Source organism: Ochotona curzoniae, unplaced genomic scaffold (assembly GCF_017591425.1).
Source record: "Ochotona curzoniae isolate NIBS_2020 unplaced genomic scaffold, NIBS_Ocur_1.0 patch392, whole genome shotgun sequence".
NCBI classification, from domain to species: Eukaryota; Metazoa; Chordata; class Mammalia; order Lagomorpha; family Ochotonidae; genus Ochotona; species Ochotona curzoniae.
In genome coordinates this window covers 587,272-614,235 of record NW_024466964.1, presented here as the reverse complement: position 1 = coordinate 614,235, position 26,964 = coordinate 587,272, and the positions used below count along the sequence as shown (strand labels likewise).

General features: G+C 39.7%; 1 protein-coding gene across 7 annotated transcripts in view; it reads left to right on the top strand.

The window, feature by feature from the left end:
- LOC121167578 (eukaryotic translation initiation factor 4 gamma 3-like) overlaps positions 1 to 26,964 on the top strand; it is a 165,572-nt gene that overhangs the window by 11,247 nt on the left and 127,361 nt on the right. For 4 of the 7 annotated variants that reach the window (XM_040997064.1, XM_040997061.1, XM_040997060.1 and 1 more), the window contains exons 4-6: positions 1,569 to 1,691; positions 16,147 to 16,255; positions 22,509 to 23,339. In XM_040997064.1, coding sequence (XP_040852998.1) covers positions 1,569 to 1,691; positions 16,147 to 16,255; positions 22,509 to 23,339 — 1,063 coding nt within the window. The remainder of the gene's footprint in view (positions 1 to 1,568; positions 1,692 to 16,146; positions 16,256 to 22,508; positions 23,340 to 26,964) is intronic. The other 3 variants (XM_040997057.1, XM_040997063.1, XM_040997059.1) reach the window with 1 other exon arrangement.

Here is a 26,964-nt window from a genome sequence, read left to right as displayed (position 1 = left end):
GCCGGGACTCAAGCCAGCTTGTTTGTTATTGCCAGTGTTACAGGTTATGCCACATTGCTAAGCTCCAGAGCAATATTCTTGAAAGATTCTAACAGTAACTAACTAGTGAGGTTCAGATCTTTGTGCTGCAACATTGAACTGACATTTCGTGTCATCATAAACTGGGCATACCAGTGTGTCTTGACACTAATGGTTGAAAACCTGTGTTTTGGATTATGTGTGAGTCAACATGGTAGTAATTGGATGTGAACAAATCTCTCAGAATACAGAAAACTGAAAAAAAAAATTAAAGCAGTAATATATGTTACTGAAAGTAAAACAAATTTAAGCAATACTTAAAGCTGTAGCCACAATAACTTTTTGTATTTGAAAAATAAACTGATACTAAAGACATTTATTATTACTATTATTATTATTATTTAATTTGAGAGGCAGAGAGGAGAGACAGGGAGCAGACATTGTGCCAGTTCACTCTGAATGCCCTCAACAGCCAGGAGAAGCCAAGAACCAGAGACTCATTACAGCTCTCCTTTGTGGGTAACAGAGACTTGTTTACTGCAGCCATTACCACTTCCTGTTGCAGGGGTCCTGTTAGGAGGAAGATGGAATGAGGAGCTGAGAGCAGTAGTGTCCTAATTCCTGCTCTGAGCACCAGCTCCAATATTAGAAATCTTCATTGAAGAAATGGTCTTTATTAATGAATCCTTTGAAAATCTCAAGAAACCAGCTCTACCTTAATTAAACGAGGACAGTAATGAATAGCAGCACTGTTGTTTCACACTGTTCTAGCAGGGTGTGCTCAGACCCAGTTTCTGTGTTCTGTCCCCATCCCATTGACATAAGGAGAGAGAGCTTGTAAAGAAATGACCACCGTACACACTCATACTTATCATCTCTTTCTCGCTTACCAGCACATCTTGATGACCTTTTCCTGTGAATATGCATGCATAAAGATTTGCTTCTTACTGCCTATTTGGAATTTAGTTTGTAGAGATAGAGGATAATTTTTAACTATTCTGTTCTGGATAAATCTTTAGAAAGTTTCTTTGTTTTTACCAGTAAACACACTACTGTAATGAGTCTCCTTGCATACATAAATACTGTTATTTGCAGGACAAATTCCCATTCTCAAGACCTAGAATGTGTACAACTTTTGATTTTATCCTTTAGAAACTATATTTATGGCATTTAAAACTTAATTTACAGAGTAACTTCTACATATTAAACTGTTTTATGAAACTTGATTTACACCGAACATTGAAAATAAAATCGATCTATTTATTAGAGCCTAGAAAATAGGCACAAATGCTTTGCTTTTTTGACCTAGAACTTAATCCATAGTAGGTCCTATTTTAGCATGTTACTCCAATTAGCTCATGTCAGTGCTAATGGCCTGAATTCCTTTGAGTGACCCCATATGGTTCTGTGATTGAAATTAAGGCAAATGTGATGATTGTCAACTTCAGTATTTGACACATTTCCCAGTTAGTATTTTTAACACATCATATGCCTATAAAACTACCACAGGGTCATCATTTGTACATAAACCATTTTATTTAACCTTATAGATACGAATTCGGGATCCAAACCAGGGAGGTAAAGATATAACAGAGGAGATTATGTCTGGAGGTGGCAGCAGAAACCCTACTCCACCCATAGGAAGACCCACCACCACACCCACTCCTCCTCAGGTAAGACAGCATGTGAGCGGTGATGGGTGACAGTGTTTGTTCGTTCACTAACCTCTATTCGATTCTTTGTTCTATAGCAACTTTCTGTACTTCTATTTCCACCAGTTGTCTCATAGCCTCGAATATCTAAATGGAATTTAAACAGATGTGTTATTTCTCGTTGCAAGTTATTATAGCCCCAAGATTTTATTGGTAACATTGTTATGTATTGTCTTCACATTCAGAGCACAGCTGCTGCCACTCTTCTTAATGAACTCTTGCATGATACCAAAAGGAGCTGCTTTTCCATGGAAACCTCATCATTAAATGAGTATTTTATGTTTTCACTATGGGACCTTAGGAATTAAATGCTGCGCACTATGTGAATGCAAACAGTAATGTTGAGAATTTAAACATTTTTGCCAGACAGTTTTATGTGAGATGATTGCCTGTGTCATTCAGAGCATAGCTGGATATGTAACAGGTCTGCTTTACAGCTTTAGGAATACATAAGTGAACCTCAGTAAGTGATGGTTTCTTAAATTATTTATGAGTCATTAATAAATTCTGTCAGGCACTTTCTTTGTTCCTGATGAACAGTATAATTAATATTCTTGTATGTAGAAATTAACGCATTTGAGAAAGGTAGATATTACGAAATTTTTGATAAATGATTCACATGTGAAATAATTTTCACATCCTAAAAAGTTATGTGAAAGTGAGAACCCAGCACACAGAAGCAACTAAGGGCAAAATTATTATGGAATAGAAGGCTGTTGAATTTCCCCTTTCACAGCTGATGCTTGATTGATGGACAAGTGCTGTGAATAATTTCAATATAAGGCATTAATTTTTTTTAAGAGTTTCCACAGTAGTTTTGTAGGTATAGGAGTTCTTCCCTTCTCCTTCTCTTCCTTCCTCCCCTATTTTTCTCTGCATAATCACAGTAGTGTGGTACTTCCATAACAGTTACAGGTTTAACTTTCTGCCAATTAAATGTAACATGGCACAATAGCTATTGACAAAGTAGAAAATCTGTCATCATACTGTAACGGTATATTTAACGTTACATTGGGAGTCCTACTTTTATTCTGGGGTAAAGGTGTTATACTTTAACATTCCTTTACGTTGTGGTATGCCAGTCTCCATTATACAGTTCATCTGTGTATATTCTCATATGCATATAGTTTGATCTATTCATACTGTTCATCTATGAGAATATATATGAATATATTCCCATATGTATATAGTTTGATCTATTCATTTTGTGCTTTGCATAAAGACTTTCTTGTATCAGAGAGAACATAAGATATTTGTCCTTTTAGGACTGATCATTTTATTGCAAATGGCAGGATTTTATTCTTTTTGATGGCTGAGTAGTGCTCCATAGAGTAGATGTACCATTGTTTCTTTATCCAGTTGTATTTTGGCTATCATCTGTATTGCTTCCATATCTTCACTATTGTGAATTGTGCTGCTGTAAGTACAGAGTTTCAGGTTACTTTTTTGTATGTAGAATTCATTTCATCTGGATATATTCCCAGATGTGGGATAGCTGGGTCATATGGTAGAACAATTCTTGGTTGTCTGAGCACTATTCATACTGACTTCCATAGTGGCAGCACTAGTTTATATCCTCCACCAATCCATCATGGCTAAGCGTACCTTTTCCACACATTCTCACCAACAGTTGTTGTTTGTTGATATTTATATGTAGACCATTTTCACTGGAGTTGGGTGGAATCTCAGTGTGGTTTTTATTTGCATTTCCCTAATAGCTAGGGAGCCTGAGCATTTTTTTCACTTGTCTGTCAGCCATTGGGATTTGGGAGTGCTGGCTCAGTTATTTTCTGTATTTTTAAACCTTAGTTAAAAGGTTATTACTAATAAGCCCTAAATTTGAAGACTACTTGATGATTTGTGTTTAAATTCTCAACCTGAACACTTGCATGTCTTTTGCATCTCCGTTCCCTATGAGATTTGTCTTTAATCTTCTAAGCTTGTGTATGCCCTGTTCTTGTTATTCCTTTGTCCTCAGGCACAGAAATTCTTTTTGTGTGTTATCCTTTTACAGGGAGCGTAGACCTGAATGAACATATGTGTCTCAGTGAATATATACTTTGAGCTAATGCAGGCCATTAATCACAATTGTAATGCTAGTTCTTTTTCAGAAGTGTTAAGTTTTATATGAGGCATATGGTTATTTTATTAATTGATTTGCGTTTAAATCCATACTCAGTAAGCTGTTGTCTTTTCAAATGTATAAACTTCATAGAGCACACAGATTGCATTGCAACAGACACATGTGCTAGTAATATTTCATTTCTTTTTTTTTAAAAAAAAAGCACAAGAATGATGCTGGCATTTAGGACAGTGTTTGGCATTGAAACTTACTATTTTTGTCCTGGCAGAGTACCTGCTTTGAACCACATATACTTGTATGTGCTGCAGAAAGCAGCTTTCTCACTGAAGAGAGATCCCAGGCTCCTTCAGGGGAGACAGAGAGCCAGTGACTGACACCTGACTGGTTCTGCTGTGCGGTACAGAAAGAGCCATGAAAGCACAGTGGTGACCAAGGGAGGGGAGAATTGCAGCACAGGTCAAAAAATGTGCGGTCATAAAGATCCATTCCTGGTGGTATAGGTGGAATTGCACAAGTGGGAAATGCAAAGGTTTGGATTAGACATTGAGATTGCGGAAACTATTTCACTACTTAGTTTTATAACGTTAGCCAGGTTTCTTTTTGCTAGATCTTTTTTAGTATATGTGCTGCCAAAGCAAGCACTTTGCTCGATCCTTAATTTCCACATTTAAAAATAAAACCTCAGTCTGGCATTGTGGCACTGGAGATTAAGCTGTTATCTGCCATGCTGACATCCCAGATGAGTGCCAGTTCAAAAATAAAACCATGTAGTATAATTATATGGCTTAAAGGAGATGAGATACTTTAATTTGCTTAAGCTTAGGACCAGGTGCATAATGAGTATTCAATATATATTTCCGGAGTTACAGAGGATTACTATAAGTGCCTGGGAAGGTATCACAGCAGAGATGCCATTTGGGAACTCAAGTGCTGTTTACCAAATGGGAAGAGAAAGGTTATTCCACACAGAGGGACAGTATGTCCAGAAATGTGATATAGATGCAGGGAGGCTAGTGTTACATTTTAGGTGAGACGTTAGTGCTGTCGGGTGAAACAGAAGAAGCCAGTTGGAGAGATGATTAGCAACTTTTAAAACAAATAGATAAGGTTAAGAGAAATAATGACCATACAGTTTACCATCTGAGTTGAGTCAGTTTTGAAAATCAATGGCAGTACCATGCAATGCCACTAATCATTATCCAGACACACCCAGGCATAAGCCCGTACTGTGCAGGTAAATAGGGATGAATGGCTTCCTTACATGTTAATAAAGCAAAGAGTCAGGGATAGCTCTTCAAACTTCAAGTGCCTGCTTTCTTAGAAAAACATGACAATATTTATGGAGAAGTGTGAAAAGGAACATAATTTCATTGTGGTAAGCAGTCATACTGTTGTAGTTTTCTAATTTGGTGTCAAGGTCTCATTCTCCAAAGTGGCCATAATCCACGCATGGCAACCCTCCAGGAGAACCTCTATTGGTGAAAAAGGTTTGCAGACAATATTCATATGAGACATAGTAAGAACATGGAACCAAAATGAATGGATCAGAGGAACTTACTTTCAGAGCCAGAAAAAATCAGAGATGCCCATGGGAGGCCAGTAGAAAGACGAGAGGCCCCAGACAGCTCGACCAGCAGATAGGGAGAAGGAAAGATGGGATATGGTGAGGAAGAGAATCAGCACTATGAGGTTGTGGCTGCATTAAAGGCCCATGGCATCAGGAAGGCTTCGCCATGTGGCTAGATGGCCTAACTTCAAGAAAGCACGTGTGAAGCTGAAGTTTGTGAGCCTTTGTATTAAGTTTTGTCTTGGTCAGCAGCTATGGGACATGTTGGGTTTTGAGTCAGTGAGATGAGGATTAAGTGGTTTCTATCACAAGCAGACATACACGAAGATAAGACTGGTTTCGAATAACTGTTAGGCCTGTGAATGGATGCTGAGGCAACAGTTATACTCAGCAGATCTATGACACAGGCTAAGCATTAATTTAAGGAAACTTTGTTGAATTTATGCAAGGAGAATGGAGAGAATAAACAGAATTTCTGCTGCTGTTGCTTTTGCCTCAGTAGAAGTATGTAGAATTTGACACCGTCGTTCTTCGTAGGCTTTAAAATTACTTATGGGGATAACTCCTAGGGATTTTCTGTCTCACATATGCAGAAAATATGCATGTGTGTGTGCACCCATGCACACGGTCATAGTGGATAGCAGGTTTGTTTGTGGCAGGATGCCATGGGGTGCTTAGAGCAATCATTGCTGGTTCCCCCTTGTCAGCTGGATTTATGATCCTGAGGCAGAATGTTAAGCTGGCTATTCCCTTGCTGTTTCTTCAGTGTGAAATGAGAATTTGAACTAAATCATTTCAGTTCTTAAGTATTAAAATGCAGAGAAGCAATTTTGCTACTTTCTATCAATCCATGAAATGTTTCAGCTCTTGATTCTGTCAGAAAGATGCAAGAAACACTCCTCAAAAATTGTGCTAGCTTGCTTACAGTCTTTATGTGCCTTGTAGAATGAAAACAAATATCCTGATGCTGCCTTTGAAGAACTTGCAGAATTTTGTGCTTTCAAAGGGATGGCTTGTACTGTATCAGAATTTCTTGGTTTTTCTTTTCAAACTATGCAGCATACTTTTCTCTCCCTTCTCTCTCTCACACTCTTTTGCACTTGTTCTTTTTTTTTTTTTTAATAAAATTGCTCTTTTTTTCTGTAAGAAAACAAAAAGATTAACTTATTTATTTGAAAGAGAGTCATGGAAGGAGAGAGTTAGAATTTTCTCTCTACTGGTTTACTCCCCATATGGTCACAGTGATTGAAGCTGGGCTGTCAGGTTCCAGTACCCTCTTGCAGGTCTCCTGCATGGTTACAGAGGCCCAAGCACTTGGGCCATCTGCTGCTGCTTTCCCAGGCACATTCACAGGAAGCTGGATCAGAAGTGAAGCAACCAGAACTCAAACCAGCACCCCACAGGCACCACAGACATCACCTTTACTCACGCTCCCATTGTGGCAGCCCATAGAATTACTCTTCTAGAGAAGTAGTTGTAACTTGGGAGAGAGTCTTACGCCATAGTGCATAGGCACAGACAAAAGGAGACTGCTGACCGCTGTATCTCTTAGGAAAGGTAGCACTCCTGCTGTTGAAGATTTCCCATACGCTTCATTTGGAAACCAGTAGAACAAGTATGTTTTAAAGTTGTTTGAGAGACCTAATCAGTCCAGTTAACAAAGTGAAACTGTATATTCCTTTTTACTTGAACTATTTTTTTCATAATTCTTTATCAATATATGAAAGCTTTTGCTTTTCTACTGGTAGGATTTTAGATGCTATGAATTGAAACTTAAGTGAACTGGATTGCTGCATGTATAATTCTACTTCCTTACCACTTGTTTGCAGTCAGACATGGACATTGATACTGGAACTTGTAATCATCAGATAATTGTGGTATTTATACTTGTACATAGAAAAATGTCTTAATATAAAAAATGGCTTCTTAAGTGTTTCATCTATTATTTAAAGCATTTCTAATATTGAAATAATTTTGCCTGCAAGTATGTGCACCCATGTGTATAATTTATTTAAGTTCATAGAATCAACTTTGTAACTTCCACATGTTTGTAACTTCCACATGTTGCTCATGTTTGTAGGTAAAATTTATTTTAATTTTTAGTAGTTTCAGGCTGTTCTTTGAGGATTCAATAGTATTTATTTGTGGGCTTTTTTTTTTTTTGCTACTTAATATTAACAATGCTATGATGGAAAAACTTAGTGTATTTAGTCTTAGATTAGTCTTATGTCTTCACCCCAGAAATAATCTATTTAAATCTACTGCCAGCAGTACAAAACAATACTCTTTGCTGTATATTATTGGTTTTCTGACAGATTTAGCAACAAAACAAAACAAAGCAAAAACTTGCTAAACATTTATTTGTGAAGGTACAATTTAACTTATTTTAAATTTTTTAAGGATTTATTTTACTTGAAATTCAGAGTTACGAGGGAGGGAGAGACAGACAGAGCTTCCATCTGTGATTCTCTCCCCAGATGACCATGATGGCCAGGACTTGGCTAGTTAAAAGCTTGGATCCAAGAGCTTCTTCTGGGTCTCCCAGGTGGATTCAGAACCCAAGGCCTTGGGCCATCCTCTGCTGCTTTCCTAGGCCAGTAGCAGGAGCCAAATTAGAAGTGGAGCAGCTGGGATTGGAACCAGTGCTCATATGAGATGTCAGCACCACATGAAAGGATTAACCTATTATGCCACTATACCAGTCCCCAAAATTCAAATTTTATGTTCACAGATTATTGGGTGGATGTGAGTTTTATCCATATTTTGTATGTATTCCTTTATTGAGCAATATTTTTTAAAAGACTTGTTTGTTTTTATTGGAAAGGCACATTTACAGAGAGAAGGAGAGACAGAGAGAAAGATATTCCACCTGATGGTACATTTCCCAAGCAGCCCCAATGGCCGGAGCTAAGCTGATCCAAAACCAGGAGCCAGGAGGTTCTTTGGGGTCTCCCACACGGGTGCAGAGTCCCAAGGTTTTGGGCCATCCTTAGCTGCTTTCCCAGGCTGCAAACAGGAAATTGGAATGGAAATGGAACAGTTGGGACATGAACTGGTGCCCATATGGGATCTCAGTGTGCACAACCGAGGACTTTAGTTTGGCCACTGTGCCTGGCCACAGGGGTAATTTTCTTATCTTAACTTTTTTATAAGAAATTTTAAACCTGCTAAGGAAACCCTCTTGACGTATACTTTATATCCTGTTTGCTGCTGCAATAAGCAGAATGCCACAAACTAGGTATTTTGCAAAACAAAAGCTTATTTGGTACTCATTTCTGGGGTCCGGGAAGTCTGAGTGCAGCCTCTGCTGAGGGTTTTGTGGTGTGTGATCCATAACAGAAGGAAGGCAGACAGAGAGGCAAGAGAGGATGTCAGCAAAGGAGCAAGCCAGTGCTGTGCCCACCTCCTGAAAATTAAGATTTACTTATTTGTAAGACAGACTTGCAGAGAGAAGAGGGAGAGGCAAAGAGAGACATCTTCGACCTGCTGATTCGCTCTTCATTTAGCTGCAGTAGCTGGGTCTAGCCCAAGCTAAAGCAAGAGTCTAGAGCTCCATTTGTTTTTCCCAGATGGATGGCAGGAGATGGGCCATCTCCCACCACCTTCTTATGCGTGTTGGTTGGGAGGTGGATCAGCAGAGCACTCATAGATGTCTGCATCTTAGCCAACCTGAGGGCTCTCATACTCCAGTTTGGGAAGAAGCCAATCTCACAATAACAAACTTACTCTTGTGACAGACATTTTAATTAATTACTGAAGTGATTAATTATGACCTAATCACCTCACCTCTTATTAGGACTCACCATTCTAACACTATTGCTTTGGAGCACATAAACTTGGGAGGACACAGTCACACTATAGCAGTATGTTAATTTTCTATTCATTTGATTATGTTTTAGCATAGAAAAAATAATTTTTAAAAAAGATTTACTTTATTTATTTTTATTAAAAAGTCAGATATACACAAAAGCAGATACAAAGAGGAAGATCTTCTGTCCATTGCTTCACTTCCCAAGCGGCCACAATGCCCCAAACTGAGCCAATCCAGAGCCAGGATACAGGAGCTCCTTCTAGGTCTCCAAAACAGGTGCAGGGTCCCAAGGCTTTGGACCATCCTTGACTGCTTTCCCAGGCCACAAGCAGGGAGCTGGATGGGAAGTGGGACAACTGGGATATGAACCAGTGCCCATATAGGATCTTGTGTAACACAGGGACTTTAGCCACTAGACTCTCTTGCTGGGCTCTAGATGTCTCATGCTCATGAAAATAGTCTCTGACCATTCTGTACTAACACTACATACTGCTTGCTCTTTTATTCTTTTTTTTTTTTTTTGTAACAGTAACCCTTTTCTGCATTTATTTTCTGGTTTATTACTTGTTCCTGCCATTTAGAATGTTAGTTTCATGCAAGGCATAATACATCTTTTTCAGCAGTTTACTCTCAGCACTTATTTAAGGGCTGATATTTAGTAAGGCAATTAGTAGGTTGAGATCCCTGTGTGCCCTATCAGGGTGCCTGGCTCCAGCTCCTGACTCTAGTTCCCTCTAATTTGGATTCTGGCAGGCATTTGTGGTGGCTCAGATGATTGAGTTCCTTCCACTCAGCAGAGAAAGAGTTAGATTGTATTCCTTGCTTCCAGCTGTGGCACCAGCCTCTTCTGGCCATTGCAGATGTGTGAGAAGTAGACCAGCAGACGGCCGCTCTCACTCTCTCTGCCCCTGAAATAAATGAATAATTTTTAAATGACCAATAAATGTTTGTTGTCAGTTTAATGTATATGGCAGGGTTTTATAGGGAAGGGATATGATTTTTGTTAGATTCTCACTCCAAGAAGAAGTGATCCATGGATAAAAACACTTAACCTTAGTATTAAAGATGTATACCTGGGATGGATGCCACAAACAGTGAGTTCAATTAAAGTATGAGTAACAGTTCTCAGGCACTTCAGGTTAATACTCAACTTTCCACTTGACTGCTGTACTAAGGTAACTCACTTGAAATACAGCACTTCATTCATATTCTTCCTCTCAAGCCTTTACCCACAGAATCTGAAGACTCTTTAGTAATTACATGTTTAAAACAGTACCAAAAGCTAGTGTCTTTGTTCTGTCCCTCTCCCATTTGCTGAAACCCTCACTACCATACATAACCAGGTCCTAGTAGTCTATTTCCTACAATTAGGTACAGTGCAGCTAAATCCCCTACTAGTACCACCAAAAGTATTCCCTTGAACTACTGTGATCTTAAAGATTTCATCCTTAAAATAACATACTTCATTCTGCATACTGTAATCTGAATTACCTTTAAGATACAAATTAATTGTTGCACTGCTGCTTTTTTTTTTAATCTATTTTTATTGGAAAGTCAGATATTCAGAGAGGAGGAGAGACAGAGAGGAAGATCTTCCATCCGATGATTCACTCCCCAAGTGAGCGCAACGGCCGGTGCTGTGCCGATCTGAAGCCAGGAGCCAGGAACTTCTTTCAGGTCTCCCACACAGGTGCAGGGTCCTAAAGCAGGTCCCACAAGCAGGGAGCTGGATGGGAAGTGGAGCCCATAAAGGATCCCGGGGCATTCAAGGCAAGAAGTTTAGCCGCTAGGCCACGCCACCGGGCCCTGCACTGCTGCTTTTAACCTGTCCATGCTTCCCTTGTGGGGATTAAGGACAAAAGCATGGGTGTGGTTTACATCGCCCTGTCTGATTTGACCCCCTGCTGCCTTCACTTCATATTAAACTCCCCAGCTCTTCCTGTAGCTTTTTACCTTGTAGGCTCTGGCTGACCATATAATGATGCTCTACCAGAAGACTTCTTCAAACATGCTGTTCCTTCTACTTGAACAGCTTCCTCCTATATGCCTTCCAGTTGCATTGGTTCTTTGTAATTCAGCCTGAATACTGCTCCATAGAAACCCCTGCTGCAGGCGGTGTTTGATTTCTGCTTAGGATGCCAGTGTCCCTTGTATCAGAGTGCCTGGGTTCACTTCTTGTCTTTGGCTCCTGATTCCATCTTACTGCCAGTGCAGACCCTTGGAAGCAGTGGTGAAGGCACAAGTGTAAGAAATCTGGACTGTGTTCCCAGCCCAGCCCATCTTGGGGATTTAGGCATTTGGAGAGTAACATAGTGATTCGAAGTTTCTCTGTCTCTGTATCAATCTCTCTCCCTCTATCTGTTCCTTGAATGTAAGGAAATAAAATTCTAACATGCATAAAATCAGAACCCAGAGTGTATGTTTTCTCTATATGTTTACTGCTCCAGTATAGCATTTATAGCTATTCTAATGAAAGTATTAATTTTGTGATTTATTTTATCTTTTAATGCAGCATAAGATCCATAAACCTGAGAATTTTGTCTTAGTAGTCTATGAGTTCTCAGAATTTTTTAATGTGATAAACGTTATAAAGAAACATGTACATATACCTTTCTAATGAGTGAATGTGAGAAATCATCTCTCACTAAACAAAAGAAAAATGTTCAGGTCCTTTCCTTGTGTATCATTGCATTTTAAAAAAATATTTATTTATTTGAAAGGTAGAGTTACAGAGAAGGAGGTGGAGAGAAGAAAGAAATAGAGAATCTTCCATCCACTGTTTGACTTCCCAAATGTCCACAGCAGCTGGGACTGGGCCCCTACTCTGGTTCCCGTGCATGCCAGTATGTGCAGCAGACTGGTTCAGTCTGTCCCACATCCTATTCAGCTCTCATATGTGTGTCGGTGGGCATTGAAGCCTAGTTCAACCCAACCAGCCCAAACACATGCCAGTGGGTGCCACTCTCTGTCTAGTTATGCCTGCCCCAGTCCTGGTTTTCATGCTCACCAGTGGGAGCGGCAACCCAAGAAGGAGGTGCCCCTGTTTCCCTATGGGGCCCACTCCCACTCCTGGATGTTGCACTCTCCAGATGGTTCTGCAGTTTAGCTTGACAGAATTTGCCCCCTGTGCCAGCATTTGCCAGCTGATGCCATAGCAAAGCCCAAACAACCCCGACACACTCTGACTTATGCATGCACCAGTAGGAACAGTCAACCCAGCCTGGCTTTTCCCTCCTAATCCAGCTCAAATGAGACAAACAGATGTTGTAGCCTTGCCCGGCCTGGTCTGCTGCTGTCACAACTCATGCTCTCCAGTGCGAGTGGTGATCCAGTAGGGAGCCCTCCATATTCCCCCTATCAGCTTTGTCCCCTCTCCCCACCCCCAGGTCTCATGAGTGCTGGTTGGGTGCTTCAGCCCAGTCTGGCGTGGCCCACCCCCAGTTCCAACTCACTCTTGTGGGGGCTACAGCCAGCGTGGCCCCCAGTCCTGGCTTGTGTTGTGACCCAGTCCAGGGTGACCCACATACCGTTCTGGTGCTTGGATTCACCAGAGGGTGATATGAACTGGCATAGCCTGGTTCACCGTCAACCAACACCAAATGTATGACAGTGGGTACCATTCGTTGGACTGGTCCAGGCTGCTCCCTATTATGGTTCTGGCACTCACCTACAAGGACTGTGTCCTGACAGAGGAGTTGCCCTCCATCAAAACCTCTCCCAGTGCCAGATCATGTGCACACTTGTGGGTCCATGGGCCAGCCCTACTTAGTTCACTTCCTGTCCTAGCAGGAGCAGTGGCCTTTCCTGACCAGCCTTCACCCATTCTGGTTTTTATTGTTGGGTGCTACAGCCCAGCCAAGCCTAGTCCATATCCAGACCCAGCTCACGCATGGCTCTTTAGGGGATAAAGACCTAGCCAAGCCCAGTCTGGTACATCCCAACTCAGCCAACACTTGTGCTGAGGGATACTGCTGCTGTGCCCAGACTAGATAGCAGCCCCCACTCTGGCCCTCGCACTTACTCAGTGGGAACCACACCCCAGCCATGGCATCCATCCCCTTTGCTCCCCAACCAGGCCCCAACCAGATACAGATTTCATGCATCCCAGTGATTGCTCTGACTCAGCTTAGCATAGCCCCTCACCTGTCTTGGCCTTTGCCTTTGGATGCTATAGCCTGGTCTGACCTGGCCTGCCTCCTGTCTCACTGATGAGTGCTACAACCTTACCCTGTTCAGCCTGCTCCCATCCCTGGCTCATGCAAACTGGTAGGTGTGACAGCCTAGCCCAGCATGACCCATATCCAGCCTGGTTTCTGCACTTGCCAACACAGTCATTAGGCAACAGTTGGAGCTCCCTTGCCCAGCCTGCCCAACTCCCAGGCCAGACCACTTGCTCACCAGGGGAAGCTCTGACCTTCTAAGGGAGTTTCCCAAGTTCCCCTACTCAGCCCATTTCCAGACCCAGATCTCACACATGCCAGCAGGTGCTAGGCCCTTGTCTATCATAAGTCTGCTCCTCCATCTTGGCCTATCATGAGCTAGAGGATATTGTGTCCTGGCTCACCCCACACATGCAGGTGCTGCAGCCTGGACCTGCCCAGAACCTTCTTGGTCCCTATACCCGAGAGTGTTGGCAAGTTCCATGGTCACACCTATCTCAGCCCATCACTATCCCAACTCTTGAGCTAACCAGCGGGACTTGTATTTCCACAGGGTTTGGCCCACATTCCCCCACAGAATCTACCCCTGGACCTGATTCTCTTGCATGCTGGTTAGTGTCATGGCCCAGCCTAATGTGACCTGTCCCCTGTTCTGACAGTCAGGTACTGAGATCTAGTCCTGCTAGATAGATCCCCAGCCCTAGCTTTCACATGGACTGGTGTGTGGTGGTCAGCAATGTTCCATGCTAACAAGCCCAACTCTGGATTCCCATGTGGGCTGGTGCATGAGTCTGACCCATACAGATCTTCCAGTCTCTCCCCTCCAAACCACTAGGTCTCAGTCTCCTCACTTGCCTGCAAGTACAGTGCCCTGTTGTTGAGTGTCCCTCAGGATTTATTCATCGCCTACGTGTACTGTGGCCTCATCCATGGTTGTCCCTAGGCATTAATTCCAGACCCCAGAGCTTGCTGCCAGGCAGCCAGTGGGCCAAGTCCAGGTTCATTGTCGCTCTGGCCACCCACAAGGCCAGGATTCAGCCACCCCTTGGCAGTGGTGGATGGGGAGCTAGGATCCCCAGCAGGAAACCTAACTTGACTCAGTTTCTCCCAGCACAGCCATACCTCTCAGCTCACTGCCTTCTTAGGAGTTTTTATATGGAAATTCTTCCTAGGAGTTTGTGAACTTTTAAATGCACATGTCGTATCTGTTTTTTATGACTAAAGTTGTTTTGGATTGAAAATCCCTCAGTTTTTTACAAGTTTATGGTTATCAGTAGCTCGTCACTGTCTTACGCAATTTACTATGTCTGTGGATTTTTGTTATTGTCGTTATTAACTTTCAAGGAAGTTGATTTAGTTAATATTTTCATTCTTTTTAATAAATGATAAAATTTGTACATCTTTTCTTTGCTTGGAAAATGTTGATAGCTGTTTAATATGTGCCAAATAACAGACTTATTTTCAGATTCTGCTTTTATTATAAATCTGTTTCTAGTCAGTTGTAAACACAGTCTTTGTTTTTAGTTTTACTTATGAATCCCTCCTAAATTAGTCTTCATTTAAAAGTAATTATAGAATAAATGGTAAGATTATAGCATTTCCTGGATACCTGTTATTTTTCATAATGTGACATAATCAAACATAAATTGCTTGTACTTTCCAAAAAATGTTGTTACTTAAATGGTGTCATCATCAATAAATTTGTGTCCATTTCATTCTGTATTCCCACTTTGCCACACTGCTTTCAAAATACTTCATATTCATCCTTACTTTTAAGTGGCCGTAATGACCCAGACTTATCCACATCATAATCTCCCTGTTCTTCTCTGCTACTCCTTCCTCCACCAAAGACAACAGAGTTTTCCATGGAGCTCTGCTCTGACAGCACTTATAGAATCAATGTAGGAGATTACAGATACCAAAAAGCTCGCCTTAGATTTCCAAGGAGAGACACTGCTTTGTTTTGCGGCTTTGTGTTACCCTAAAATTAAGAATGAATACCGCCCGGAATGTGATGTAGAATGATTGCTGTTGTCTTTTGTGTAATTCTGTTCCCTCTAAGTAGAACAATGGCTGCAGTTTTCTCAACCCATTGTACTAGGATTTCGATGGGCATTTTTCATTCTGATAACAATGGCTGAGTTGGAAATGGCAGTTTCACTCAGAACTTCTAAAAGGCAGATACTTCACTCAGATTTCTGATTCGGAAAAGATGCCATCTTTGATCCACAACCTAAAAATATTTTATGGTGCAAGTGCACTTAGATATCTTTGCAGGTTGCATTTCACCTCTATGATGATATGGACAAATCATGGGAATCGCAGTTGGTCAGTTTTGAGGTCTTAAATCAGTAATTGTCTATATCCTGTTTTTGTCAGTTACTTTGCCAGGTAATTTATAAATGACTTGACCAAATCCTTTTGTTGTTTGGGAGGATACTGAATTCCTTCTCAGGTTAAAACCTATTGTTAGCTTAAGAAGTCTACTTGTCCTTAGAAGGAACGCTGGAGAATGAATTGTATTAATGATTGTTGTGCTGTCTTCTCTTGCCGTGCTTAATAGTAATCATCTCTTTTCCTTCCCCTCTTTCCTGCTGCCTCTTTCCTTTTCTCCTTGTCTTTCCATGTAATTTTGAATTTATTAAATTGGCCTTTATATATTTTCCTTGCTTTCCTTTTTTTGATTTTGTAATCCCTTGCTGTACTCTCTGTCTTTCCCACTTGCTTGGGTTCCATGTTGCTAGTTTTTATGTTCGCACGCTCATTATCACCCTTTTTTGTACTTCAAATCCCAGCAGCTGCCCAGCCAGGTCCCCGAGCACAGCCCTGTGGTTTATGGGACTGTGGAGAGCGCTCATCTTGCTGCCAGCACCCCTGTCACTGCAGCTAGCGACCAGAAGCAAGGTTTGTGTATGACTGTTTTCCTCCCTCTTATCTTTAGTCTCTCTTTTAGAATTAACTACCTTGCCCTTGTATTCAAGAGTAAGCTTCAAACCTCTGAGCATTATTTAGAATCTCACTTTCACAGAAAGCTTTGAGAAGAAAATCATAGAAGTATTTTACTTCTAGGGAACTAAAGAATAATTTTCAGTACTTTATTAATACCTCATGGTCAGTATCTGTAGGTGAGGACTTAGCTGTTTCATTTTGTTAGCAAAGCGCAGGGCAGAAGAATGTTGAAACATGTTACATAGCAAGAACAGCACAATTAATATATTAACATGTCCCTGTTTGTCTTGCTATTTTCTTTTTTTAAAAAAAGATTTATTTATTTTTATTACAAAGTCAGATATACAGAGAGGAGGAGAGATAGAAAAAAAGATCTTCCGTCCAATGATTTACGCCCCAAGTGAGCCCCCATGGAGGTACTGCGCTGATCCAAAGCCGGAAACCTGGAACCTCTTCCAGGTCTCCCACGCGGGTGCAGGGTCCCAAAGCTCTGGGCCATCCTCGACTTACCCTCCCAGGCCACAAGCAGGGAGCTGGATGGGAAGTGGGGCTGCCGGGATAGAACTGGTGCCCATATGGGATCCCAGTGTGTTCAAGGCAAGGACTTTAGCCACTAGGCCACACCACCGGGCCCTGTCTTGCTATTTTCAAGAAGATGGATTTTTTTTTTTTTTTTCTGATATTGACCTTAAAGTCAAGGTGGGAGTATGATGCTAATTGAAATCCCGGCTCATCATGAGTTAGCTATTTTATCTTGATTGAGTTACTTTGCTGACAAATAGTTGAAGACCTACCTTGCCAGATTGTTGTGGAGACGTATTTAGCACATGAAATAAGCTTGGTGAGAAATAGCCATTATTATTGGTGCAGGAATTACACTCAAGTCTCCACTTGTGTTGAACTTGTACATGAAGTATTGCATCCTTTTTTGTAAAAAAAATAATAATAATAATAATAAGTATAGTGTCTTGTTGAGTATAAATGCAAAGATTTTGAAGAATACTCAAGCCAGGAGGTGGGCCGTCATTGCCTCTTTCCTGTCTTGTTGGACTGTAGCTTGACCTTATGTAGATAGATCTCAGTAAACACAAAAGAAACAGCAAGTAACTTTGACCAAGCTTTATAGTAGACCTGATTTTATCCTAAAGTTGATTGGAAAGCATATGTTATAAATTTTCTCAAATTACTCATTTTCCAACTCTTATTGTTTGTAGCTAGCTGTTATTAAATATGCTTTCTGAAAATTATTCTTTAAATTTGAAAATGACTCACTAAGTGGAAATGTTCTTTATTGAATGTTTTTGACTGTATTGATAAAGTTATTCACAGAATTCTGTAAGATGAACTTTTCATTATTTCTGACCTCAAGTGAAGAGAATAATGTGGAGTTTTAAAAGCACAAATTTGGGGCAGGCATTTGAAATAGGGAAGGTGTTGATATGAGATAACTCTTCTGGAACACTGGGATTTGGTATTTTGAGCTCCTGACTCCAGTTTTCTGCTCATGTAGATCCTGAGAGACAGCAGTGATTGCTCTAGGTTCCTTCCTGGGAGAGTAGGATGCTTTGTGCCTTGATTGTTGAGAGGTTTAGTAAATCTGAGAAGAGGTATGTTCTGTATTATATTTAATATGCAAGATTGTTTGAAGCCAGAGTAAGGTCATAAGCTGTAATCCAGTATGTTTCTAAAAGTTGTGCTGTCACATTTATCTTCTCAATAATGTTTAGAATTAAAGAATTCAGGCACTCTTAAAATTAAATGTTTTATTATTCAGCCATTTACCTGGCACAAGTGTAGTCCATAGGAATTGTGGTACACTATTTCTTACCCCAGTGACAATAGTTTTAGCTCAGAATTCAGCATGTTTTTAATGTTGGTGAAAAATAATTTTGAGCATATTTCCTTTAACACTTTCCAATCTTTACCTCTTTGCACTTTGGCATGATTGTAACTAATCTAATCAATGTAAGCTTACTGAATACTTTCCATGCAAAGAAGCCCTTCTCAGTATAGATGTATCACAGGAACTTAAGAATTTTTAAATTCCTAACTACCCTCATGCTGTGAGTCTGAGGTATCTAAGAACAGTTTTACCTCTTCCCATTGTCTTTTGAAAAAGAATGCTGAGATGTTCACATGATCAGAGTCTTGCATTTTTTTAAATTTTTAGGTCTAGGTTTCCAGAATAAGGAAATGCAGATTTCTGGTTTCCTTTGTGTTTTATTAATTTTTACTTAATGGAAGTTTAAATAATAAAATTAGCATTTCAGTACAATTTGGAATACAATGAAGGGTGAATTGAACAATATTTTCGGTTACCTTGATGGGACTTCTAATATTTTTATGTATGTTTCATAAGAATTGTGAAAGTAATTCCTTGGGGCTACTGATATCTACCTTTTATTACCAACTATTTAGGACTAAATGCTTACTTTTTACTTCTACCACCGTATAGAACAGCTTTCAGAAATGTTATCTAAGTCAAATTTGTAGTTCAAATAATATTAGAAAGAAATCACCAGTTTTTCAATAATTATTTTATTCTTTGCTCTTAATAAGCTTTGGAACTTAAGTGTAGATTTCTTTGGCAAAAATTCAGTATTTTTGAAGATGGGTATATGACGGTCTGTGCAGTTTTTGTCTCAGTGGAAGTGTCATTACTAGATTTGTATTAGGTAACAGAATCTTAAAGTAGCTCCAAAGGCTGACCCTGCTTCATTCGCTTAAATATTCTGTCTTCATAAGATTTTCCCCTTATGAGTTATAAGAATGTGAATTTGGAAATTATTCTCAGGCTGGAGCATTTGCTAGTTATATGGTCTTTGGTCTGTTGTTAATTTCTAAAATTTTCCATTTCCTTACCTGTGACATAGGAAATTTCTATCCCAGTAATGTTGTGAGAATTAGACAATGGTGTTATGTATTATATTTGACCCTGATCCCTAATACATTGTGTTTAATAAATGTTTGCTGCCATTATTAAGCTTGTGGTTTCTCAGTGTTTGACATCAGCAGCTGGAATGATGAACACAAAGACCAGAATCCAGACAAGTCATTTTTTTTTATCATTTGTTTGGTAATTTATGATGACACAGAGATCGATTGGTTTGGATAGACTTCCGATTGAATTAAAGCCTTTGCTTGGTGTTGATGGCTTATAGACATAGCTGAGATGATTGCTGTTCTCCAAGGAAAGTGTGCATTTATTTCAGTGTGCTGAGGCCATGGTTTGGATAATTAACAGGAGTCAGTATTTAGCTTAGTGTGTGTGCCTGCTCAAAGTCCCTAGTGTAGCCAGAGGCTGGCCTTCTGTTTTAATCCAGGTGTTCATAGCAGTATTACTTCAATGGGTATTTGGTATTTGGTTGTCAAGTGAATATCCCTCAAATTATTGGGTGCTTATTAGCATTCTTGGTCTCTCTTTATGGGCAGGACCTTCATCATTGTGAGACTGTGGCAAACAGAATGCACTTATTTAGGCCATTGGTTCTACCAATGTAGTAAACGGGAGCAGTTTTATCATTCTTATAAATAATGCATGTTTACTATAAAAACTGGACACACAAAGTGAATTTTAAAATTTCACTGTTCAGATCTGTTGTTATGAAACTGACTTTGCCCTGTGCACATGTTAATATTGTGTTTTTTTTTAAGTGACCAAATTGAGTTTAAACATCAGAGATCTGTGCCTAGCTTTTAAAACATGTATTTTAACAATTCCTTTCTTATTAGTACTCTTTCAAAAGCCTGTATTAGAGGCCGGTGTTGGGCACAACACTTAAAGGCAGTGTGTTTGAGATGCCTGTATCCCGCATCAGAGTACCTGGGTGTGAGTGCTGGTCTGTCCCAACGTTAGCCTCCTGCCGACGTGAAGGGCACCCTGGGAGGCAGCCAGGATGGCTCTCATACCTGGGGCCTTGCCACCTGTGTAGGAGACCTGGTTTGAGTCTGGCCAGGCTCCTGGCTTCTTGGTGGACATTTGGGGAGTAAATCAACAGATGGAAGATCTCTGTTTTTATCTCTCTGTTTGTCAAATAAGTAAAAGAAATAAAATTTTAACTTAAATAAATGAAAACATATCTTATGTATTGCATGTAACCATTATGTGCCCATACCATGATTTCTCTAATAATTCTCTTGTTATTGGACATTTAATTTCCCTTTCCTATTAAATATAGTTTTAATTTTTATTTAATATTTTTATCTACTTGAAAACCAAGGAAGCAAAAATGGGAGATCCTGCATCTACTCGTTCACTCCCCTGTTATTAGAAGTATTCTCAACATCTGGCTTTGCTCATTCTTATATGATTATTAGGAAAAATACTTAAAATGGAATTCCTATATATTTCTAAAGCTGACCAAATGCTTAATAGCAAATAAAAATGTTGAGAAGAATAAAATAGATATTCTGTGTTTAGATAGATTGTATTCTACTTCTCAGCTTTCTGTAGCTTGGCCTTGATGAATAAAGGGGTTTTTATTTCTGAATAAGCTTTTAAAATAACTACCTTTTCTTTGTTCCTAGTTTTCTTTATACTATATTTTACTCAATAATATATTATATGCAAGTTTTTCAGCCCTGGGCCTACTTTTGCTTAAATTTTTATTCTCAAAAATTTCATAGGCCCAAATATATAATCACTGAATTGACTTTCACTTCCTAGATTGTTATTTTGCTCATTAGTGTTCTGTTTGTTTATTTTTTAAACTTACTGTATTTAGGCTTCAGTGAGTACTAATAAAGAATGTTATTCTGATGTGCTGTCACAGGATTCTCATATAATCTAGTTGACCAATAGCAGTTACTCCAGTGAATTGGAAATGATTTCTGTCAGAGATAGAAAAGATAAAAAGTCCACATTTATTATATATGGTTCACATAAAACATATATAAACTTAAGACATTTTTCAGAAATACTTTTATATCTTACCTTGGCAGCTTAGCCTGAGAAGTTTGGCAGTGAACATCTTTTGATTTTAACATAAGAGTAAATAAATTTTAGAGGCTCTAGCTTCTTATGCCCCAAATTAAATTTTATGTCTAGTAAATGGAATCACGGTGAAGAAATTAGTTAGCATCTTAAATGGTTGTACTCATCTGAATGATAGAACATTTTCTGATTTACAGATGTAGCTACAGTTTATCATAAGGACTTAATCCTACCGATACATAACAAATCCTAGGGCAGAAAGTCAAGTACCTTCCAATTTAAGATTATTATTATTAAACAGTTCTTAAAGTTTTTGTCAACATTTGACAATAATACTCTTAAGTATCTATTTTTTAATGAAGCCAGTTTACTTTGTAAAGCACATATAAGGCTCAAAGCCAGGGTTTCTTTAGTTCCATCTTTTCAAGGATGAACTGTTTGTCAGTTTATCTGGAATTTCAGACATTTCTTATATTTTTCTGGTACTCCCACGGTCATCAGATTGTTTGTCAGCATCATTCTCTGTATGTCTGTACACAGACTAATATTTCATATGCATTTCTAAAATATTGCAGACGTATATATGTTGTGATCGCTTTTATTGATTTATTTATCTGAATATTTATTTTGGTTTCTCCTTAACATTTTTTTCACATGTGAAGATAATGTTTCCATTTTCCTTCCTCATGGTATTTCTGGCTATGCACTTATTTAAAGAAATAAAAGTTTAGTAAATTTTTAAACACACACAGTTTATGTTCAGGAAAATGATTTCACTGGAAATATACTTCATCAATAAGAAATAACACTATGCTGGTTAATGTTAAAACACAAGATTTTTGAACAAGTAATATATGTTTTTATAGAATTCAGTCGATTGAGAAATATTTAGAATAAAACACAGCATCAGTTTCTCATACATAATAATTTGATTTCTAGTACTTGTCCTTGATAATGCCCCGCTGTAGTGTATCCTAGATAGAAAAGTTTTCCCCAGGGAAACTAACCCAAGAATGGCTCAGCCTCTGTTTTGATAAGTTTTTCTGGTTTTCTCTTGACATAATTATTTAGTGATTGACTCATTCTCCTATTTCAAAATAAGCCTTTATGTATTATAAACCAAGTGATGGTTGTATAACCAGAAAACAACATTTGCTTTATTAGTCCCACTTAAGTCTCATATTTTATTCTCTGATGTGATTTGGGTTAGAATTATCTCAGCAATATCTGATGCAAGAATTATTCCTAAAAGTCTGTTATATTTTTCTTCCCCAGAAGAGAAACCAAAACCAGATGCACTGTTAAAGTCTCCCTCCGCAGTTCGTAGGCTCGTCCTCAGTGGGGAAAAGAAAGAACAAATGGGCCAGACATCAGAACCCATTGCTGTAGAGTCCGGACCCGAGCTTTCTCTGCCTCCATCACCTACCACTGTTCCTCCAGTTGCTCGAAGCACAATTGCTTCCCCCAGTTCCACTGCTCTTAGTAGCCAGCCATTATTCACTACTGCTGTCGATGAGAGATGTGAACTCTCTTCCTCAAAAGAAGACACAGTCCCTACACCTAGCTCCACGTCTTGCACAGAAACATCAGACCCTTCACCAACAGATGAGACTGACAGTGATATATGCAAAAAACCCTGTAGCTCAACCCTTAATGATATTCCACTGATTTCTAATACTAATGTAATTAATGAGATGAATGGAGTTAGTGAGAAATTGCCAGCTGCAGAAAGCATTGTGGAAATAGTGAAAAAGGAAGTGTTACCATTGACACTCCAATTGGAAATTTTGGAAAATCCTCCAGAAGATATGAAAATGGAATGTATCCCAGCTCCCATCACCCCTTCTGCAGTTCCTTCCTTTTCTCCAGCTCCTCCAACTCCTCCAGCTTCCCCTCCTCCAACTCCAGTCTTCCTTCCTGCTGCAGCCACAACGTTCAGTGCTCCCACCGCAGCCCAGAGGGTCTTAGAAGAAGAAGAGAGCACGAGAACTTGTCTTAGTGAAGACTCAAAAGAGACTCAAAACAAAATAGAGTTAGAAGCAGATGGGCAAACAGAAGAGATTATGGATTCTCAGAACTTAAATGCAAGAAAGAGCCCTGCCTCAGGTAAGCTATTCTGCCATTAATAATCTTACGCTTGCTGAACAATAAGAGACAGGGTTTGAGTTATTTTTAATTGGCTACTTTCCTTGACTTCCAGAAACATCCAGTGAATGCCGATATTCCTAGTCTGATTTCCTCAATGATGTGTTTGTGTTTTAGTACAGTCTAAAAAGATTAATCCATTGTCTAAAAATGCAAAAGAGAATTTCCAAATATACAAATGTCTCCCAGGTATATGTCACTATACATGTTTGGTTCCTGTTTCATCTTTTCTTTTTGGTGGGATTTTTTTTTTTTTTTTTTTTTTTGCCTTGTTTCAATGAATTGGTTTCTTAGTGGTTGATTGTGTTAATTTATACTTGGAAACCAACTGAAATATGGTTTGTAATACTGTCATCTCAGAATTCAGAAATTGGTCCATCAATCATTAAGTTTAAAGTACCCTCTTTATGCTTGGTTTATTTTTTTCATCTTTGTAAGAAAATAGCATTCAGAACATACTGCTTTATAACTACTTTTGAAATTTTTTTCAAAGCACTTTTAGGGTCTGGCAAAATGACTCCCCACTTTAAATGCCAGAATCCCATGTGGGTGCCAGTTCATGTCCTGGCTGCTCCACTTCCCATGCAGCTCTCTGCTTGGCCTGGGAAAGCAGCGGAGGATGGCCCAAAGCTTTGGGACCCTGCACCCATGTGGAAGACCAGAAGAAGCTCCTGGAGGGAACCAGCAAATGGAAGATCTTTCACTTTGTCTCTCCTTCTCTCTCAGAGTCTGGCTTTCCGTGAGAGAGAGAGAAGGAGAGGGAGGGAGGGAGGGAGGGAGGAAGGGAAAATGGAAGGAAGGAAGGAAGGAAGGAATCAAACAAATAAACAAACAAACTGGGGCTCAACGCAGTCGCCTAGTGGCTAAAGTCCTTGCCTTAAAAGCACTGGGATCTCATTTGGGCGCTGGTTCTAATCCCAAAGCCCCATTTCCCATCCAGCTCCATGCTTGTGTCCTGGGAAAGCAGTCGAGGATGAGCCAAAGCCTTGAGACCCTTCACCTGTGAGGGAGACCTGCCGGAGTCCAGCTCCAGCTGAGTTCTGAGCTCGGGAAGGGTGCGTGGAGTCGGCGATAAAGAAAGACACAGACACTTGTTGCGTTTTTGCTGCTTCCTTGCTTCTTGCTTGCTTGCTTCTTCAAGAAGAAGCTGTTCTTTTTATTTTCTTAGACACATCACAAACTTCTGCATAACTGTTTGATTTTTTATCTTTAACTTTAGAACTAAGACAGCATGCACAGATGTTCAATTAATTTTTACTTCATGGTCAACCAGGTGCTCTTAAAGATAATTCTGTAAGTTACTATAATCAGTTTCTTTAAAGCAAGCCGTTATTCATTCTTCAGAAGTAGCCATTAGGTGACAGCCTGAACTCCAAGGCCAAGGCACAGATGGTTACCTGCTAATCAGTGCAACATTCCTACTACATTTTATTTTCACAACTTATCACTAAATGGGAGAAATACATCCAAAGGGAAAAAACATAAAGATGTAAGACAAAAAGTTTCAAACATTAAATCCCCCTACAACTGCAGCCTCTACAACCTCATAAACAATCAAACAATAATCAAAAGTATATCTCTATGATGTTAATAGAATCGCCCTATATTTCCTCTAGTTAAAAGATTATGAAAGTGGCTAAAGCAACTACATTTTCTATGCTCTAAAGAGTTGCAAGGACAGGCTAACCTTTAAGGTCACAGTAACTATATTTTTGCCATAGCAGTTTCAGCTCTTACTCCCATCACTTCCATTAGTTTGTAAGATTCTTATCAAGCCATTTCCCAGAAGGCATGCTATATGTCTGGGCCCGATTTCAGGGCAATGGGTAGGCACACAATAAGGTGTCCAGAAATGGCATGGGTTTAATTGTACTCCTGTGCGCAGTTAAAGGCCCACTCACTAAGACATTATCAATAACATTAACTCTTAAGCTCACAGTAGTTGCCAAAGCCATCTCACAGGGGCAAACAATGCCTCAATAGATTACAGAATTCTTAGTGGGGTGCTTGAGTGTCCATGCAAACGGGGTGAGACTGCGTCAAGGTGGTCAGAGAGAAATCCGCTGGGCCCTGCCAAACAGCTGGAAGCTCCCCAGGTCCTGCCAAGCAGGGAGCTGTTCTCTTCACACCTTTGTGTCATCCATACCTACTGCACGGACACCAGCAGAGACCCAAAAGAAGGCGGGTGCAGAGAGAAGGAAAGACAGAGGTTCCATCCGCTGGTTCACTCCCAGATGACTGCAATGTCTGGAGCTTAGGCTGTCTGATGCGAGGCCAGGAGCCTCTTCTAGATTTCACACATGGATATGGGGACCCAAGGACTTGGGCCATCCTCCACTGCTTTCCTATTAGCAGGACTTCATAATATGGCTTCCTGCCAGATTGTAAACATCTTGCTTTGTTTTTGTCTTTTGCTCTTTGTTTTCTTTAAGTCTGTAGATCCTTGGTCATTTGAGCACTAGATGATGACCTCAACCAAGGTTGGCATTGTTAACTTTTGGAGTGTTGTCATTGTTTCAGTATTAGAGAGGGGCCCATGCTAGGTTTGTTCCAAATCTGTAGTTATGTTATTCAGAGTGAACCTCAGGCTCTGTCTGAGGCCTTGGGCTTCATCATATCCCTATGACAGACTGCTTAAACACCTCAGCAAAGTCTGTACTGATTTTAATCCTACTCTTCAGCAGCTGGAGTTTGAAGAAGAGAGCTGATCAAGATGATGCCTTTGCTGTGTGACTGAGGAGGATCCAGAGTCCCCTAGGTGCAGGCTCCGTGGGGCTCAACAGTGATAAGCCAGAGCTTAATTCCCCCTCTCTACCCTAGACAAGAGACGTGTTTGGGAAGAGTGAGACAACTCTTTCTAACCTCCTTTCTTCAAAATGGCTTTTAAAAAATTATTATTATACTAGCATCAGGTACTATGGCCTTATGTCTGGCTTGCTTAATTTTTGGCTTGTGGCATGAATAGCTGTTCAGATTGGTGTCTCTGTGGGGAAATTCTCCCTCTAGTTATTACTCAGTTGTTATATCTTATTCGAGAAATAAGTAAGTAAATCATAACAATTTAGTTTGGCAATTTAGTTTGGCTATCAGTTTTTTGGTGTTGTCTTTAGAGAATAGTTCTGTCTTAAGGATGAAAAACATCAAAACTGACATTAGAAACCATTTGCTTTTACAAATAGGCACAATACATATATGACCCACATAATACTCAACAGTTAATATAGAGATACTTAGTGAAGTTTGACAAGTGGGATATATTGTAATCATTTTCTTGCAGTAGGATAGATGTTATTCTTGTGTGAATTAGTGATTTTGGGTATCAGCAACTGAAGAATATGTCCTTTAAAATGAGAGCTGCATGCTTGTATATCTTCAGTGAATTGTCAAAAGCCTGATTGGAGAAACATTTGACTACTTACTTGTTCTATGTGATCATTTCCATTTTTGTGTATTTTAGTTTTTGTTTTATTTGAAAAACAGAGTGAGGTCTTCTACCCACATTCATCCTCCATCCTCCATTCCCCTCAAGTGACTGCAACAGCCAGATATGGGCTAAGCAGAAGTTAGAAACCAGAAACTCTATCAG